At 41.8% G+C, this 19,901-nt stretch overlaps 1 protein-coding gene across 1 annotated transcript; it reads right to left on the bottom strand.

Annotated features, from left to right (window-relative positions):
- Positions 1-1,387: 1,387 nt before the first annotated feature.
- Positions 1,388-15,387, bottom strand: KIAA2018 (KIAA2018 ortholog). The gene is made up of 5 exons (XM_009575046.1): positions 15,332-15,387; positions 13,112-13,140; positions 10,655-10,737; positions 8,993-9,089; positions 1,388-7,864 (listed from the first exon to the last, which is right to left on the bottom strand). Exons 1-5 carry the CDS (start codon positions 15,376-15,378, stop codon positions 1,401-1,403), a joined length of 6,720 nt encoding a protein of 2,239 aa, XP_009573341.1. The 5' UTR covers positions 15,379-15,387; the 3' UTR covers positions 1,388-1,400.
- Between the last annotated feature and the right edge of the window lie 4,514 nt (positions 15,388-19,901).

The raw sequence follows: 19,901 nt of genomic DNA, 5'->3' as shown, positions 1-19,901 counted from the left end.
GCACAAAGACAAATATTTCTGCCTTGTTTTAAGAAAAATCACACTGCAGAGCCATTAAATAAATAAAACTTACCTAGTTCTTCCCTTTCCTTTAAAAGAAATGGGACCGAAATTTGTGAAAGTACTGGAGACTCAGCCAGCGCACGCACATTCACTCCGTCTCTCAGGCACATACAAACGCATCCCCCTTCCTCGTGGCGCTCAAATCACAACGTCTTCCTGGAATGCAGCGTTTCGGCCTTGACACATTCATATTCCTCCTTCAGCCACAATCATACGGGTTTAGACAAAAGGTGCATTCAAGTGCAAAGTACTGATATTTACTCGGACCCGATCCTGTCAGCAACGTTAAATAAAAACTGTGCCCACAGCGATCCCCGCGCATTTTGCGGGATGCCACAGGCTCAGTCCTCCTCCCGAGCGCTGCCTGGTACAACAAAGGACTGTCACTCACAGAAACCAGAAAGCTGGTGTTTGAGCATGGGCCAAAGAAAAGGAGAGGGGGAAAAAAAAAAAGACGTTAAGAAGGTGCTAAACAAGGTACAAAACCCACCCTGAGGTAACTTGCAGCATACGAACAATGAAATGGCAACAAATACGACTGCTGTCTCTGCTGACTACACCAGAAGGAGTCGTAAGCTACATTAAAACATTGACCAAGTTCAGCAGTAACTGGAGCCATTGTTAAAACAGATCCAAACAAAATTCTTCTTAGAAACAGAAAGTCATGGGTTCAAGAAATCTGAATTTTCTAAACCACTATTTTTAATTGCTGACCATGGAAACACATAGTAATTTTTGCCAGGTAAAGTCAGCCTTAAGTCAAGTGCACGTGGCAAGCTTCAAACAGACAAAAGCTGCGCAACAGATGTCTTTATCAATTAACGCTGGGTTAACACAGACTTGACTCGTGTTGAGGCTCCTGAAGATGGTTTACAAAAGAAAAAGAGAAACCCAAGCCACTTCAAGTTCATCTGTAGTTTCAGGTAAACGCATCAGAAACAAAATGAAACCTGTAGCATTTGTTTCCTGTCTCCCATACGGATGCTCTCACTCCTTTCTTTACATCCACATATTCCTGAGGGCGGCCCTTACCCTGGAACAATCGGCTATCAGACTTGATTGTTGGAAAATCAACAACCAACATTTGCACAGCTCTCAACGTTGCATCCTTACTGTTTACTAGTAAGTAAGCATTGCTATAGGCACTGGTGCTTTAAAGTTAGTAAGGTGGATGGAAATACAGTGTGTATATAAATACGAAAAGTACCCATATACATACACTTAGGGAAATAAACAGTGATGCTATGAATGGTCTCTTCAGGGATGCCAGTAAGATCCACTTTCTTCTTCTTAAATATATAAACAACGCATCAGACTAGAAGTCAGTCTATCAGTTTTCATACAGCTGAGCTGCAGTCATGGCCTAGAATATGGCTTATATTGTGGGCAGGTCGGTTTGAGGACTGCTTGGAAGAATCTGAAGCAGATGTGTTTGCAATGGAAAGCAAAGGCGACATTGCTGAACCATCTGGAGGAAGAGCTGTGGCTATTTCTGGAAACAAAGATGTCAAGTTAAAATTGGATAAGTGCGACGTGTTGGTCATGTGCATCGGCGGCATATCCGGAAGCAAAGGAAAACTTGGCTGAGCAAAACCAACAGGCCTGGGAGGAGACAAAATGGATCCAAATCGATTGTTTAAACTTCCACTACTCGGCTTCTCCGTGCTTGGGTTAGGAAACATTTGATTGGGAAAGTAAGGGATAGAAATGTCGTTGGAAAGGGTAGGATGGGCAGGAGAGTAAGGAGGATAGAAGGATGGCAGGGTATTCTGAGGGTCGACTGGGATTAGAGCTGGTGTTCTAGTGGCACTAGGCTGAGTGACTGGTGGGATGAAAGAGGTATTGGCATTTATCGGTGGATTCATGCCACCCTCCGGAATAAAAGGGAATCCAAAATTCTGTGAGAGAGTATGTTGGTCAGGGGCTGCATTATCATTAGTCACTTGAGGGCCATCAGACATAAATCGGACAATGCTTCCTCTTTTTTCTATGGCAGACTGCTGGCGCCCAAGGATCATGCTGCCGCTGGTGGACAGAGGAAGATGGGGAAGACTAGGGTCAAAGACGTTTCCATGTCTTTGATTTCCAGACCGATTCCTTTCGGGCTGACGTATTTTAGAACCTCCATTATCTTGCAGAGGATGCCTCGACCGCTGAGTAACTGAAGAATTTGGCTGACGAACAGAAGGTTGCCCTTGCTCGCCATTTCCGTGAGAAACTGCAGGGTGAGGGTGAGTTGGCCTCACAACTCCATGCATGTTGCTAGAAACAGGCGTATTCATGTGGCTCTTAGTTCCATGACTGTCGGTCATCCTCATGGGATTGGACTTCTGCACAGAGATGTTTGGGCTTGTATTGCGACCCTGAATATCTCCTGAGGAAGAAGAACTCGAAAAAGGAATATTCAAAGAACTGTTCCTTGTGTTAATTGCACCAATAGACATGTCACAGCTCTCCCTACTCTGGCCATCACCATCTCGTCGGATGTGGACACTCTCTCGTGCTGGGGGACAGTTGTACTCAATTGTGGAAGAGGCGCCGCACTGCGTGTTCCTTTGATGTTCTGGGATTGATCTTTGGCTTCCACTAACTTGCTCTCCAAGGTGAGGGGCAAGTAAACTCTGCATAAAACTTTGGTGGCAGGTGTTTTCATTTTCCCTTGATGGCAGGGTATTTCCTGTTGGAATACCCTGTACAGGCTGGTAGGGCAATCTCTTCTGTCTCTCTATGGATGGCCCAGTATTTTGACTGATCCGAAACGCCTGTGACTGCATGCCTCTGAGGGATGACACAGAATTACCAATCTCACTGTTTCTTGAAGCCTGTACATCGAAATTGCCCGTCGGTTGTTGATTGGGTCCAGCTGGCTTAAATGTTTGACAATCAGAAAGCCGCTGCACATCTGAGCCAACTGTATGGTCGACAGATAAGCGGCCCTGCATATTATGAATGACCAACCCTTTATTTCTAGAAACATCAAGATAGCTTCTCATTTCAAGCTGGTCAGAAACCCTAGGGCCTTGAAGAGATATTCCTATTCTCTGTTCCGAATTAGAGGGCGTCTTCCCAATGAGTGCCTCAGCAGAGTAGCTGGAAACTCTGTTTCTTTCCTGCCTATGAGGGGTGCATGTCATATCTGATGATCTGGTTACGATACTGGCCTGGGACACCATTTGCTGCTCTAAGCCTCTTGAGGTCATAAGTCTCTGCATCTGATTGTGCCCTGACACATGTTCAGACGCTGAACCTTGCTGTCTGCTGCTAACATCTTGTTGCTGTTGGTGCATAATATCCTGATTTATATGGCTCTGAGGGTGGTTATGATGGTTTCTGCTTGTTGCAGGATTTTCACAGTTCTTTTCAGGCTGGGAAGCTCCAAAGTGCTGCTGCATCTGCTGCTGCATTTGCTGGTGGTGAGGATGTGGCTGACCACCTTTTTGCCGTGTTTGATCACTTCCATGGTGTTTTTGCTGAAGAGAAAGTTGTGTGGCTTGTGTTCCCTGGATGAGATTTCGCTTCTTTTGCATCTGCACCTCCTGCTGTATTGTTCGCTGTTGGTGGACACTGTGGGGTTGAGAGTGGACTGAGTTTTCCCCATGAGTGACATGGTGCTGCAGCTGATACAAGTGGTGCCTGTCTCTTAACTGACCAGCCTGCTGTTGCTTTAAGTACGGGTGACTACTGTGAAGGTGAGATATGCCTTGAGCAGGAACATGTTGAATTGGCTGCAAGTGCTGCCCTGCCTGGCCTTGCTGCTCTGAAATCGATGGTTGAGAAGCACACTGAACTTCAGTTTGTCTCAAAGCTGGTGTTACAAAGTTGCTGTTTGGTGGGAATAACCTACTAAGGCCATCGGTGTGCCCTTGATTGCTCACTGATGCCACTGAGTTGGATGAATTAGGAGGAATCTGACTGACTAGCATCTGTGTTTGATCAGCAATGCTCTCTGGTGTTCGGTTCATCAACGCCATCCCTTCAAGCCTTATGGGCGTTGTCTGGCACTGCTTTTGCCTCTTTGCCGTAGAAAGCAGGAGGTCATCTTGAACAGCCCGCTTGGCAGAGTCTTTGCGACCTTCATGATTTTGCTGCTTTAAGTGCGATTCCTGCAGCTGGGGCGCCTGCATGGTACTTGCCCTAATAGCATTCAGTTGTTCCTGAGCATATTCACTCATCATAGCGGGTCCTGGAGACTGATTGACGTATGTGCTAGATGGAAGGGAGAGGCTCACAGTTGCAGGGACACTTGCTGGCTCTGAAGACTGCGATAAACTCGAGCAACTCACAAGGGGATGGACAATGCGACTCTGGTGTATTAGATTATTCACGCTTAAACTGGTTATGCTGGGTGACTGGGAAGCGGAAATCTGCAAAGAAGTGTTTGATGTTTCCACACCTCCTACAGAGCAGCTTGGCTTTTCAACCTGTCTATCGACATTTGTCTGTACTGTATCTTGAGCACTGAATTTGTTTGGTGCCGCTTCCAATGGCCCTGCATTGTTTTCTTTCACTGGTTGAGGTTTAAAAGGCTGTTGCTCTCTCTCCAAAGGTGCAACCTCAGTTGACTTAGAGATGGCATCCCTCATGTTAACCTGTATTCCTCCTCCACCTTTCTCAAGGTTTTCCTGGTCAAAAATAGCTCTTGCTGCAAGAGCTACGATGTCAGTCTGTTCTGAAAATGTGCAGCTGTTACACGTACTGGTTGAAGTGCTGCTAGTAACGTCTTCTCTGGTGGTATCTGGCAACATAGATGCAACTGAGAAGCCTCGACTGCTGCCAGAGCTAGTTGACATCGGGGAGTCTGCCTGCCTGCTGGCGATAAGGGAAGCACCGACTACTTCCTGATCAGAAACGCAGGAGTGATGCTGGGAGAGAGTATCACCTTCCGTGTTCATTAGCAAGAGTTCCTGCTTCTCGGGCAAATCAACATTTGATTCTGCCGATTTCGAGTTTTCCATGGGAAAATTAGAATGCTCCCCCTGAACGGTAAAGGAAGAGGGTTTTTCCACAGCTGTCCTTTCTTTTGTGAGGTCAGACAGCATTTTGGTTAGACCCTGTCCTTCTAACAAGTCCGCATCTTGCATTACCACTGAGGAATCCTGCACAATGTTGCAGGACTCCGAAATCGTTCCTGCCTTGGAAGTATGACCCACTGTGCTGCTCTGTGCTGCTGACGCCCCAGCAACCTGAGAATGTGTCACATGTGCTTCGGTACGAGAGGACGTTAAGGTACTGGGGGGTTCACACGGTTTGGGAGACTCTGACAAGGCAGAGCCGGTTGGTGGATGGTTCTGAGAGCCACGGGCCTGCTGGTGAGGAGCAGCATCTTTGGCAGTCGGTGGGACGAGCGCCAGCTGCTCTGACACGGATGCCAGTGGTGAGGAAGCGGGAGCCTCTGCCAAGCTTGGCTCGGGGACGGAGCAGGTTTTTGCTGCCTGTTCAGAGCTTGCAGTCTCTTTGGAACGACAGTCAGAAACGCTGACACCACTCGATGCTGCCACTCCGCTCGCCTGTGACGCCGTTAAAGCTTGTGATACTGCCGGAGCGTTTTCAGGCAGCCCCTCACTGCTTGAATGCTTTGTCACCGTTTCCACAGGAGCACAGTCCACCTTCCCTGCATCTTTGCAAGGAAATGCTGCACAGGACACTTTACTGTTGACTGCTTGGTGTTTCTTTGTACTTGGCTTTTTGTTTGTCCTTTTTGATTTTGTACTGGATGGCAAGCCAGCAGCTGCTTTTTTGGGGGAAGCATTTATTGAATTAGACACACTAGTTAATACTGAAACCTCCGCAGGTACTGAAGATGCCGCAGAAGTTGGTAATGACACACAGTTAACTGTGGCAATCTGGTTATTGACAGTTGTGGGATTGGTAGGGTGGCTGAGAGACAAGTGTAAGCAGCTCTGTCCAGCCATTTGCGATATGCTTTGATTGAGGTTGGCTAAAGCACCAAATGTATTGAGGGCAACATTGGTATTTGGATCTTCGCTGGTGGTGGGTTGAATAATTTGCATAGGGGCTTGACTTGAAGCTCCAGATGAAGACATCACAGGCTGCAAGGCAAAAAGCTGCCCGTTTAATGAGATAGTTTGAGGATGCTGTTGATTTGACATTGTAACTGAAAACGTTTGCGTAGAGCTAGAAGATGGCAAAGAAGATGGTCTTGGTAATATATGGACAAGGTGTTTCCCTCCGAAAGTCTGTGGAAGAGGGGCATTTTGTATGGAGCTGCTAGAGTTTGCGATTGCAGTCGGCCCATTCACGGGCACTCTTACAGAAGCAGAAGGCTGAGCGGAGAGGAGGGGAAGCGGATTCTGATTAGCAGCTTGTATAATCACAATTTGCTGACTAACATTTTGGCTGGGAACTTCTGCTCTCACAATCGGAGGGCACGGAGCGGGGTTTGGAGGCTGGAGAATGATGACATTCTGGTTAGCTGGTGCTCCTGTGACAGCTGACGCGACTGGCTGAGCCATCTGAATCACCTGCATAGCTGAATTTAATGGAAGGATATTTCCTGCAGCCTGAGTTTTAACCTGTGGCTGGCTGATTAATGGCTGCATAGGTAAGGGTGGGCACGAGGGCAAGGTAACTACAATCTGTTCAGCTGCCTGGCCATCTCCAGGCAGAGAAGTATTCAAACTGACGCTTGTAGTCAAAGGCCTGCTGTGAGCCGAAGATACAGCACCAGCACCATTAACGGGCTCATTTAATAGTGCAGTCATTATACCAGATGGTGTTTGGCTTAGTGGCTGAACAGTATTTCCCGCTAGCTGCAAAGTTGTCCACGTGGTCTGTGTGTTTCCAGCTGAAGGCATCCGTGTAAGGCTACTCATGTTTTTCAAGTCTGAAGTGCCAACACCTGAAGAGCCTGAAAAAGACCAGCAGTTCTCTAGGGGACTGGCAGGCAGAGTGCTTATTGCCATCGCAGCCTTAACTCCTTCTGCTGCAGAAGTCACAGGCATTCCAGCACTACTTACTAAGTCTGTACTTTTGAGGACATTTACAGAGGAAAAACTATCTGCAGTAGACAGTCTCACAGATGGCACACAAGCTGTGTCCGTGGTTGAAATGACACAGCCTTCCTGAAGGTCACTCCTAGAATTGTGTGTATTTGAGCAAGTTGTATTCTGTTGAACTTGGGGGGCTTCCGTGGAGGCACTGGAAGGAAGGCTGATTCCCTGCAGGAGTGTTTTCTTTGTTAATTTAGTGCCCTCCTCATCATTTTTACTTTTGGGGAGATTTTGATCATTCTGTGGTGCATTACTTGAAGAACACTGTAGTTCCTGTTCTGTTCCGGATCGAGACACACTCTGTGAGCTGGCAGTAGCAGCGGTGAGCACGCCTCGCTCGTTCTCCGGGGTGGAAAGCTCAAGAACGTTCCCTGCTGGAGCTGTCTGAGCGGAAGCCAGTGGAGAAACTGTAGTTTGTGACCATGGCTTGTTTTCTGTGGGGTAAATACCAGAAATCGTCACAGGAGTCACTAGGTTGCAAGTTCTCTGGACTGGCACAACATTGGCTGTTTGCTTTTGTAAATTATGACCAACATTAAACGTTATTCCCTGGACAGATGCTCCCTGGTTATTTCCATTGGGTTGAGTCCCATTTGAATAGACAATGATGTTCTTTTGAACCTGATCACCAGGAATAACAACCGAGACCTTCGCATTTTTGAGATTTCCCTTCCAGTGGATTGTAGGGTCATCATACAGGCAAATATCATTTGCTTTCAGTAGTTCGATGTATCTCCCGTTTTCCTTTTGCAGTTCATCCAACTGTTTCCGGAGTTTTTTTATCTCTTCAGCTACAAAACAGTGAGAGTGCTCCATTACATCAGCACCAGCGCAAATACTAGGTAATGTTACCACATGACTTGGAGAGTAAATACTATGCAGTATTGAAATGAATTGTTAGTAATGTATGCTTTCTTCAAACGGTTAACATAATGTAACTGAAGACTCTTATCCTGATAAGTCTCTCTACTGAGCAGAAAAGTGAATGAACCTCACAGACTATTCCGTTACCAATAGCAGAATATGTCAAATTATTTAGTTAGAAAAAACATCAGGACGAACTCAGATGAAACTGAACACTAGTCAAATTGTTTAATTACTGAAGGAAATACGAGCACATTAATTTACCTTTTTCTTTTCCCTGCTCCTTTGCAAACACTAAAACTGTTTTATTTAATTGATAATCTCATGGCTTTCCAAGACAATTAAGTTTCATTACATCTAAACATGATATGCAAAATTAAATACAAAGCACTTATGTAAAGCCACAAAAATGGCAATGCACTTGGAGATGGCTCACCTAACTGGGAAAATCACCTAGGTTTTTCAAACCCAATTACATTGACAAGATAAAAATAAACTATTTAGAATTCAATTCTATGGGGAGAAATAAAAATCACAAACCAAACATTAGCTCTGAGATTATTTCTGTCATACCTCCATCACTGTATTCTTACACATCTGTTCAAGAAGATTTTATATGTTGCATTATATTTTTACATAATAGGCTGTTATCAATTTTATGGCATTTGAAAGGAAAAAAAATAGCTCTATGCATGAAGGAAACTCCATGTTTTCAATGAAAAAAAATCTAACTCTGAAGTTTGTCAGAAATCGTTCTGGTCACTACAGCAGAATAAATCAGGATGGAATCTACTAGATGGTATCGCATCACCTATAAGCTCTGTAATTACTTCACATTACAATGCGATTGCTTCATTATCTCATAGCTATGTGCAAGAACATGCACTTGGGGCATTCTCTTGGCTTCTTGTTTCAAGATATTCTAAGCAGCTGTACTTTTCCTGTATAAGCATAATGTCTTCAGATTCCAGGCTTTGTTGTTAGTCAGTACTAACAGACACACAGTGGAAGTGGGTGACAGAAATTCTAGAGCCTCCAGCAGCATCTGTACTCACCCTGTTCATTGTTCCCTCCATTTAACAGAAGTTCATCGTTCTGTCTTTTCATTTCTGTTATATACTTAAAGGCCTGATCCAGGATCATGTTCTTGCTCTTTAAAAGAAAACATATGTATAAAATTAAGAGAAAGGTCTATCATTGGCAGAGCCATTAATGATGAGATGGCACTTGCTCCAAAAACCTTCACTTTAAAAACGTGCTAACCTGAATGATTCTCTGAATATTGTTGGGGTTTTTTTTGTGGGGTCTTTGGGGTTTTTTTTGTTTGGTTCGTTTTGGGTTGGGTTTTTTTTGTTTGTTTTTCGTTTTTTTTTTTAAGATGAACTACACATTTCATGAGTGATATTGACCCTAAGATGCCATGAGTTTTTACAGAATAACGTTTTCAATGCTGGAGCTGACATTTTCCGATGCCTGAAGCTAGATACTAGGGCCACAGAAACAAATAGCAAACATCATTGCTTGCTGAGCAGTCTAACATTCTTGTTCACTAGTAAACATATATATCATATTAAATTTCCAGGATACTGCCTTGTAAGTATTTTATTAGGAAAGAAACAAATGTGGAACAGAGGTGTATGCATAATTTTGAAACTAATATACTGGAGAACATGGAAAGCGAAAGTCTGCCGTAACTCCTCCACCATCTTCCTTTTATGAAACTATGCTTATTCTGTCTGTGAAACCCCTCATTCATTTAATTTCTTCTTCTACTGTTCTGTAGGAACAGCCTTTGCTGTAAATGGCTCTGTCTTGAAAAACATGCTTCTGTGCATCAACCTCAAACCATTTGTCTTGCTTCATTTTTCACAAGGACACTGTCTTAACTTACTATAATTATTTCACTTTCTGAATGGCTTTCATCCCATTTTACAAAAGACAACAGAGATAAGCATGCATGCAATTCTATTTACAACTCAGGACATTAAGTGATCACCAGCAAAAGGCAGAGAAGGGATTGGAGAATGACCCAAAAAATGATCTTGCTTAACCTATAGCTTTCACCACTTGAGCATCACACAAACTACATCAAACAGTATCAGTAGAAAATGACAAACAGGAGCTGCACAATGTAACCAGCAACCCACTGGCCAGATCCAACCCACTTTTGTCTAGCCTGCCACCCCTCCTACAGAGGAAAGAATGAACAGCTATCCATCTGCTCAGTGCAACAGGGCAGGCGGCAGCCGAGATACAGGATTTTTACCTTCTGTTGTTACCAATGTTCAGGCACCCTGAACGAGAACTTTGGGAAGCTGTGGATCAAACGCACAAGCAGACATCGGCAAGCTGACCAAATTGCTACGGGCAAATGAGTCTAGCACGCACCTCCTCAAAAATACTGCACGTATGAATTGAGGAGAAAATCAGTCACATGTCCAACTCGTATCGTTTCATTCCTCCAGCAGTCATATGCAACACCTTCAGATAAAAAGCTCAAAATCTGCATAATTACATTCATGTGGCCCTGCACTTTCAAAAAGGAATTATATTACAAATAATTTTAAAAATACTAATAACTAGTAAGATTTTTGAGCATATTAATTCAGTTTTGCGTTCTTCCTAAGACAAATAGCAAAATAAGTATTCATACTTCTACAGACAAGGAAACACACATTTTACAGGAAACTTGTATGTGCCTTTGAACGGACACTCACCTGCTTAAGTGCTGGAGAGCAGGGAATGAGTTCTCCAATTCTGTTTATCCCAGCATTAATCTTCTTCTTTCGATGTCTCTCCACTAAGCAAAAACAATATGTGCTGTGTCATCTGGTTGGGCAAGTCAGCACAACAGCAGCACAACTAGTACCAACATAAGGGCTCATAAGTATGTTATTTCATGACATATTGGAACCCTTAGTAACTTAAGAGAGGAAAAAAATTCCTCTGAAGTAAACCTCAGTTATTGAATTAATACTCAGCAGAATTGAGAGCTGTAACATAAGTAGCAATATCTTTAAAACGTAGAGATGTTTTGGATCCCTTTGTGGAAAAAAGGAGTTACTGCAGCTCAAAATTCAGGTTTTGATAATGCTTTCCAGCTGAGTTTTATGACACACTTTTCACAAGGCAGATAGATTAACTTCAGGCATACAGAAAGCAAATGAACCAAGATTATGGAAAGAATCAGTTGCAGATTTGGGAAGGAAATCTGGGTGTCTTAAATCCTCATGTCAAGTTTAGCGCGAAAAGAGAAATAATTTAGGTTTTATCAGTTTTCAGTCTTAATTTTAAATTTACATTGGTGGAGCAGCCAACACTGAATATAACTGACGCTCTGGGTATATGGACTATCAGTTACTCTTTTTTATGTTCAAAGGTATAACTGTTCCGCAAGGTCTAATTATGACTGGAAGTAAAGAAAATATTTAATGAACGGTATTTCCGGTGAATTACTTATTTTGGAGAAGGTCAGAAAATGCTTCATTTATAGTCCTCTAGTGACACCATTTACCTCTTCACGAGGCCTCAACACTGTCGCAAAGGGTCTACACTACAAGTCTAACAGTGTAAGTACCTTTGGGCATGTTTTTTTCAGACAGTATTAATCCACCCACCATAGTCAGCTTCTTTCAAATACAGTTCAGTCTCATGTAGCTATTTTTTTGGCTGGAATGTTTTGGTTTTGCAAACTAAACTTATTAGACGCCTTTTTCTCAAAGAGCCTGAAAAAAAGTTCCGTCACAGCTTTGTCAAGATTCAAATCAAGGTATTGTTTGTTCGTTCGTTGTGCTGAGTATCACCTTGTGGTTTGCGCAGCGGGCTGCTTTCGGTGGCACACAGAAACACACAGTGATCCGCAGGTGAATATATTTTACTGTGCTCCTTTACAAAGAACATACTGATTTAATTTAAACAGTTTTATTTCGGTAGTCTGCCACTTCAATTTACACTTCTCAAACTACTAAATTATTTTTTGTATTTCAGTACAGGCTGGCAGTGTTGACAGAGACAACCCTAAATACACTAAACACAGCAAGACAAAGTCTCTTCTGCAAGAAACTTACCACATAAATCAGACCAGCCGTATAAACATAAAAACTTGTGATCCTTGGGACTTAAATTTTTATATATCTTACTAATACATACAGCTATCACAGTGGTTGTGAAGTGCTATTCCTTTGTTTTGATAATATTTTCCATGCTCTACTCAGCTTGTCCAGATATTAATGACTAAGCAAGCTACAGGGTTGGAGGGAGCTGGTCTCCACATCTTGCAGAGTTCAGTCCAATAGATGAAGACTTTGGAAAGCTATCAGCAAGTAAAACAGGAACTGAGAATTAGAATGAGGTCGGCAATCTTAGAAGTAAACTTGATACGACTATTTCCTGATACTTCTTAATCTTTAAGAAATTGGCCACAGCTTGGGCACAGCCCGACAAGCACTATATTCCACAGCCTTCACATGGAAACTACTCAGTGGTTTTTCCAGTTGAGTTTGTTAAGACCACACTATAGTGCTGTTTAATAAAAGAAGAACTGGAATCAGTTTCTTAGAATAAACCAGGCCAAAACCTGTCAGACTCTTCCCCAGTCCATCTTTCTGCTGCTACCTGTAGAAGATGCCATTGGAACTAGACACTGACTAGTTGCTGCCCGAGGGATGCGACTCCTACAACATACAGCCAGTATTCGCACAGAATTTCTGGGATGCCAACATCTAGGTAGATACCTCAGGGACAGGCTACAGGAGTACTTCTAATCCAGGGAACCTCTAGAGCTCTCGGCTCAGATATCTGTCTCTGTTTTAAGACAGGTGGGTATTATTTGTGTGTGAATGCCTGTGCATTTATTGTCCTTTAGAATTGAACACAACTGAAATTGTTTACTTCTTAGTTTACTAGCATTGAAAAGCCAGGGGCATGGTCCTACTTTCATACTTGGGCGTGCTACTGTAACCTTGTACTGTGGAAAAGCAAACTAGAGACCAATCAAGCAGCCCTTCTGCACAGATATTATTCTACGCAAGGACACAGAAAGGTGTTGAGTAGTTTGGGTTTTTTTAAGCGTAGTAAACTCCTACGGAGGAACCTTCTCCGTGCAAAATATGTTTTACTAGTTCAAAGCATCTGTGCTTATTTCTGGACCAAACAACAAAGCATAATGTTCCTACCTGCATTATGTGTCTCCCGGTTTTTCTTTCTGTGAAACATAAAGGGAAAACAGTGATGTGAAACAGAAGGGAAAAAATCTGCATACAAACAAATATTTCTTTTATTATTTCCATTACAGCTAAAAATACTAAATATTGTATCTGCTCTGTGAACAAGAATGTAGTAGAAGTCACACTCACAAGGACTGGTCTTAGATGTTGGTATGAAATAGTTTCTACAAAAATTCATTCGTGTTCAGACTTAAATCAATTTCAGTATAACAAGGTACAGCGTAATACTTCATTTGATTATTGTTACATATTTATAGGGCAGAGCTGGATTTTTATGTTTCTGTTCAGCGACAACTATTACACTATCCAGTGTTCAATAAAGCCAAATACTAAAAAAATTAGTTCTGTTTCTGAGTAACAAGGTAGGTAAGTATTTGTTTGAAATGTTGCTTTTACATTCACTTGATCAATGAAACAGGAGAAAATGTTACCATGCAAATTGATTTTTACAGACATGTTACCTTCAAACATCATACCTTCTGGTATCAAACATGCTTCCTTTGTGGGAGAAACCAGAATTACCATTCCTCTGCAGTTGTTCTTCTTTACTGCCTCAAAATTCTGTCTAGGTATAATTTGGGCATGTGAGGGTTGTCTTTGTTTTCAGATGTTCATCCGGGATTTCTGGACTGATGGCAACCAGGTCAGAATCACTGTGCAATGCCTCAAATTGCTTTGCTGGAAGTCAATAAATCCCAAATGGGTACTCTACCTATATAAATCAGATGTACTGTATACATGCAGTAAGCCAAATGCTTTCAGGAAGTATAGCAAAGCGAAGCACATGTTTTCTGGAAAAAGAAATATTCCAGGAAAAAAAAAGATCTTTCAAAAGATTTCTATCCAGCAGCGCACTCTCAGTCTAGACGTTTGGCTAGAGTATGCAAAAAGCAGAGTAGCATCTTCTGCTCTCCTTTTCCACTGTTACAGCACAGTCCAGATGTAACACGGAATCTGAAGTGAGAATGCAAGATACACGTGGGTGACACGTGTAATTACTATGGGGCATGTACCCTTTACGCTTTGAGTTGATATATGTTTATTTCTGGTAACTCACCAAAAGTAGTGTGCATCTAGAGTAACTCAGACAATGATTACAATACAGTAATGTTACTGCAGATGGTCAGACCTGGAGACATTTGCTAAGAAATAATGCCTAAAGACGAACGTCTTCAAGTCAAATAAATGCCAATGTGCCAGCCTGCACATCTGTTCTACAACTATTCAAGTGATGAATCTTCTGTTCATTGGAAACTTGTGCCACCAGAACAGGAATGCATGTAAACGATCATTTAAAATGGTTTCTTATTTTACAGTAAACTACAGTTCTCCCACTTATATACAAAACAATCATCTGCGTCAGAATTGATCATATATCCTAAATACGCATGAGAATATAAGGGCTGGAGAGACCTAGCTGCCCTTTGATTCCCATTACCAATACAGAATCCAAAATACTCTATTAATGGGGTAAGAAAGAGTCACAAAATCTATGAAGACTGAAAAAATTTCTGTAGGACAAATCAATGTTCTCTCTGAGCTTTTCTTATCATAAATCATATCCTACATGGGCACCTAGCATAAGATGAATGCTGTATTTAACTAGGGACTGAAGGATTCCCCTACCAATCAGGTATTAGATCAACATGCTACCACAAAGGAATGAAAACCGGGAAAAGTTGTAATGAGCTTCGAGTCACTTTGTTACAAATTTTGGTCATAGTGTTGCTGTACAACTTGAAGATGTATTTTGAGTTCCAGCAGAGATTTGAGATGTAAGATCCAGATTCCACTGGGAGTTGAGGAAGAGATCTAAATTACTTTGTCAAAATGAGAATAGTGATCCCGCAATACCTACCAGGAGTCTCCGCAATAATACAGGCTGCGCTCTAACCGAGGTGGCGACACAGTTTAATACACATTAGAGTAGTCAGTGTAATAATCAAAGAATCTCCATTGCCTAGGTGGCCCAGGTAGACATCTTCGACAAATAATTTGGCATAGATAGGTGAAGAGCCATAGTTCCCAAACTTTTGGATCAACCCTGGTCAACCCTCAGAACTTCTTGTCAATAACCTTACTGCCAAACTTTTAGCTAGAAACTTCATAACTGCGACATGACCGCAGACTACAGAACTACAAAATCGTCATTTTCCCACAGAAACTCACCGATGTTGCTTCTTAGTAGGTGTCTCATTCTCTGTCATCTCTGGCATGGTTTCGGAGAAGAGAGCCTGAAGAAAATTGTGGAAGGAATTAACAACTCCTGCACTCTTCTGAATTCTTAGCACATGACATTTGTTACATCATTTTGCCTTTGACCACACGGACAGGGCCACACTACAATGTACACACAAGTCCATCACCTTGATGTAGAGCATTAAAAATGAAGTACGTTACCTATCGGGGTGCTTTGTGAACCCCCGCTGTCTACGAGGAACTGGTTTCTGTTTCCTCAATTATTTTAAATAAATATAAAACCAATTATAATCCCAACTACTTTAAGGAAGCAAGAAGGAAAATTAGAGTATATGATTGTTTTTTGAATGGGAGAAGGTAGGGCTGAACTCTCTTTCATCAGCCCTTCCTAACTGAATATGCATTCAATTCCCAGTTCTAAGTAATGCATGAATGCTAAGCAAAATACAAGCTACAATGAGGACATTTTATTAAATAAAAATTTAGAGTGCTATTAATGTAGCAAATTACAAAACTTACTTGCCATCGAATTAATGTACAGCTTAAAATGGCCAAAAATTACACCCTATGTTCTCAGACACATAAAATTCAGTTAAAAGCAAAGTTATGAAATAAAGTTACACGTAGCAGCCTAATAAATTGCACCTAACTTGTCCTCAGCTTGAACACATCGCTAGCCTGTATTTAGACAAAGAAAAACGTTATGAAAAAAAAAAAAAACAAAAGATGAGATTAAGTCAATGATGGTCGAACATGTATCTACCAGAGGAATGAGTTTTAGAGAACAAGTAACATGAATTATACTGTAGATGACAACAGGAAAAAATAAAAATCTGGTTTTTGATAAGGCTGAGCTCTGTATTTAATTTAATGCTTCTGCTCATTCCCTCATCAACCAACCTGTTATTGCAACTCTTCCCATGGGCCCTCAGATTCCTCGTGGCTTCACCTCTCCCTGGCTCCTCCTGGAAAGCTCATCGGCTTCTTTTAACAGGCTTCGTATCTTTAGGGTATTTTTTTGTTTGTTTGTTTGTACTGTAAGGAAGTGGGGGTGGTTTTTAATATAACTTTCAACACCAAGTGGTTCTTAATGTAAACCGAGCCTACCATTACTAACAATGACATCAAAAACAAACAGACAAAATCCTTACGAACCAGAAAGCCAGCCATCTATAGAGCTCCCAAAGCACTGAAGCATACACTTCAGAAAGGGCTCTGTGCACACACCTGCGTGTATGTGTATGTGTGTGTAAAGTTAACAGAAATAAACTATATTGTACCAGAACAGAATTCGGATGCTGTTTTCCAGTCTTTATACTCTAAAAAGTTAATTGTATGTAGTGCTTTTGTTCAGTAAAGATTAAATGAGGAGAAACATTAAGGCTGATGCTGTTTACCACCCTACCCCTTCTTTAAGTACTTTCTCTATTCCTGTGAAGACACGGGAAATGTTGGCAAACCATGAAGTAAAGCAAACAGGCGATATCCTATGAATAGATCCAGCTTGGGGAACTCAAAGTGCCTGAAGTTTTCAGGAACCTAATTCAACTCCTCCACCTACATAGCAGTGTTCACACCATCACAAAATTAGACACAGTCCCCTCCGAGACGAGTTACAGCATTACTCTGCTCCACTGGGTGTTATATACAGCCTAACTGAAACACAATCACCACAGACTTCCCTAGCCCATCAATGGGAACGCATCGCTTTCTATTTATATTTCTCCATTCTCACTGACCATGCTCTGCATGAATTATGAAAAAACCTGACAGACTTTGAACAGAGTCTTCTACTGTGGGAGAAAGTAGTGGTGCGATTTCAGCACTTCCATTCGCTCTCTTATAAACTACCTTGTGTTACTTCATCTTAAAAACAGATTTCTTCTCCTTTAAATTCATTTAAATTCATTTTAAACAAAAATTTTATTTTTGTTTATACGTAGTAAGACTAGTCCAGTTGGTATCTCAGGCCTCCAAATTAGTGAAAATTCACAACTCTGAAAGCCAGGAAAGCCAGCTTCCCACCCAAGGCATCTATAACTTATCCCTCCTGTGTGTAGCTGGTGATGGTCAGTAGTACTTACTCACTTATTCTAGCTGCATTCATTGTATCAGGTGATGATGAAGGGGTTAGCTGGGACAGTTTAGCAGGTGTGCGATTCTGATTATTAAAAAAAAAAAAAAAAAGAAAATCTGGTTAGAGCCCAGCCATCTTTTACACTATCGGCAACCAGAGAGATGTTCACACATAGACTGAGAGACTGAGGTCAGCACACCTCGTTTCAGTGGGGTTTTTTCAATTGTGTCAAAGCAGCCCAGCAGAATCTGTATCCATTACAGCTACCAGCAATGGCACGAGAATCAGAGCAGCTAGCCAGTAACACCACCTCTCGTATACCCATCATTAAGACAATACCTTGTGTATCAGGTAAAAAAGCTATTCAAGGGGGCAAAGGGGTCATTTAATTTAGCGTATATGGTACTGTTTCTGTTTAGTGAGGTAAGGATGTGAGCACAGAGTATGTGGACATAGTTCTCGTACAGCAAAGCTCACAAACATTATGCTTAGAAAAAGGAAGATGCTGGATTGCATCGTGTGGCAGTCACGTACCCTCTTGCTTGACTTTTCTGCACCATCTGTAAGGACACAGTTGATGTATCTGTTATTGGGCATTACTAGACCATGGCAAGTATGCTGGAAATCAGAGCAAAAACATGAGAGAGGTCTTAGTTTTGGTGAACTTAGCATTTTTGAAAGACTAATACATTCACCAAGCAACCATATTTTTTTAATCTTGCAAATTTATACAGCTTAAGAACCAAAGGAGTATTACAGTGTATTTAATATAGAAAGCATCAATGTGAATTTAGATGGCCAGCTGCCATGCAAGGCTACAGATAAAGCACAACTGTGTGAAGCTAAAGGGTGTAAAAAAGCACGCACCCACAAATACCCTCCCCCAGAACAGACACAGCTGTTCTGACTCCACCTGCTTCTCCCTGCACACAGTCCAGATCACACCACAACCCCATCTTCCCCCGGCCCCGAGTCAGAGCACCCACTTCTCCCTCCCGACATGGGCTCTCCACACGCCTATATTCAAGCTGCTTCTGCCCAGGGTCCATGCCGCGTCAGCAAAATTCCTATTCCTAATATCTTCCAAAGTCATGATCTACGCAATTTTCCAATTGCCTTATTTCCTCCTCCTGAGCAGACGCCTTAAATGATTCAGTAATATACTGTACAAAGTAATTGGGAAGATAGCCAAGGCCTTAGTGGAAGTTTGTGCTGAAATTTATTAATACTTCTTCTAACCATTTTTTGATCCTGAGAAAATGGAAAGTCTTTATTACAACGTGTAAAAGACTCCCCATTTCTTTCCTCCTCCCCTACCTTTTTTTTTTTAAAATAATGTCAGTAAGCTTTTTCCAAGTGATGCCGTTCCCTGCATGTTTCAAGCCCGATGCTACCACATCGAGTGTATACACCTCACAAACATAAACAACTTTGTGTTCGATACGCTTCAGTTCTACTGGGATCTACAGCCCATTTCGTATAGAAGACAGGGCATAGGAATGCAATGAATATTATTCTAACTTCACTTTACTGTGGAATTACTTTAAGTCAAGTTTATCAAAGTTTACCATTCAACCAATGTTTCCCCAAAAGTTTCAAAGCAGTTTTGTGGGACTGATAAGAAAAAACAAAGCTGTACACATTATCTAATTAACCAGTTAGTTTATTCCAAGTTCTGATTTTCTAACTGAAAAGAGGTGGTTAAGTTTGTTAAACAGCACTTGTATACAACGCTGGGATTTCTACTGATAGACTGTACCGTAAGAAATGTGGTGAACTGAAGTTGTTGTTTTCCTATTCTTATTCTGTAAGGACAAAAACCTTTGCATTTTACTTGATACACCTCAAAACAGTTAGAGCTGCAACACCAGGGAGGTGGTATTCTTAAGAGCTGCTGAAAATATGGGCTCTGCAAATTAAAAAATAATACTGCCTAGGTGGAGACTTCTGCGGGGTGAGGAATAATGTTTATACTGTCTCCATTTCTTCCTCGCAGCTGTTGTATCACCAGAGCTTCAACAATGGGTTTCTCTTTACTTCTTCCATGTCAAGTAATACTTCTTCACAGAGAGATTCCTTCACTGATCCTCTAAAGCAGAAGACATCTATTTGCTTTATGAGCCGAGGGGCAAATGTATTTTAAGTTCACTCATGAAATACGCTCACTTGACTCAGCTGAATGTCTCCTGCAGAGAGAATGTAGCAAATTCCAAATTCTTTAGCCAGGTGAAGGAGAAGCAATTCAACATTCATATTTATTTAGTACCAAGGTTCCCTCAAGCTTTATGTAGTTTATAGCTCTTACAATGTCAACCTGAGATACTGATTTTAATTTAAATGCAATGTCATCCCCAGAAATGAAAAGATATTTTGTGTTCTGGAGATTTAAGTTTAACGCAATTTAATCTCCTCTATAGTTCTGAAAAAGTAGGGTAGAAAACTCAAAACCAAATTGTTTTGAAG

The sequence above is a fragment of the Fulmarus glacialis genome, unplaced genomic scaffold (assembly GCF_000690835.1).
Source record: "Fulmarus glacialis isolate BGI_N327 unplaced genomic scaffold, ASM69083v1 scaffold83, whole genome shotgun sequence".
NCBI classification, from domain to species: domain Eukaryota; kingdom Metazoa; phylum Chordata; class Aves; order Procellariiformes; family Procellariidae; genus Fulmarus; species Fulmarus glacialis.
This window is presented reverse-complemented; position numbering and strand designations above follow the sequence as displayed.

What these genes read in the sequence shown, in the direction of transcription:
- KIAA2018 (XM_009575046.1), bottom strand. Translation starts at nt 15,378, where the DNA reads ATGCCAGAGATGACAGAGAATGAGACACCTACTAAGAAGCAACATCG. An exon ending in CCTACTAAGAAGCAACATCG is followed by an intron (nt 13,141 to 15,331) that starts GTGAGTTTCTGT and finishes TATGTTTCACAG; the next exon opens with AAAGAAAAACCGGGAGACAC. An exon ending in GCTCTCCAGCACTTAAGCAG is followed by an intron (nt 9,090 to 10,654) that starts GTGAGTGTCCGT and finishes TTTCTTTTAAAG; the next exon opens with AGCAAGAACATGATCCTGGA.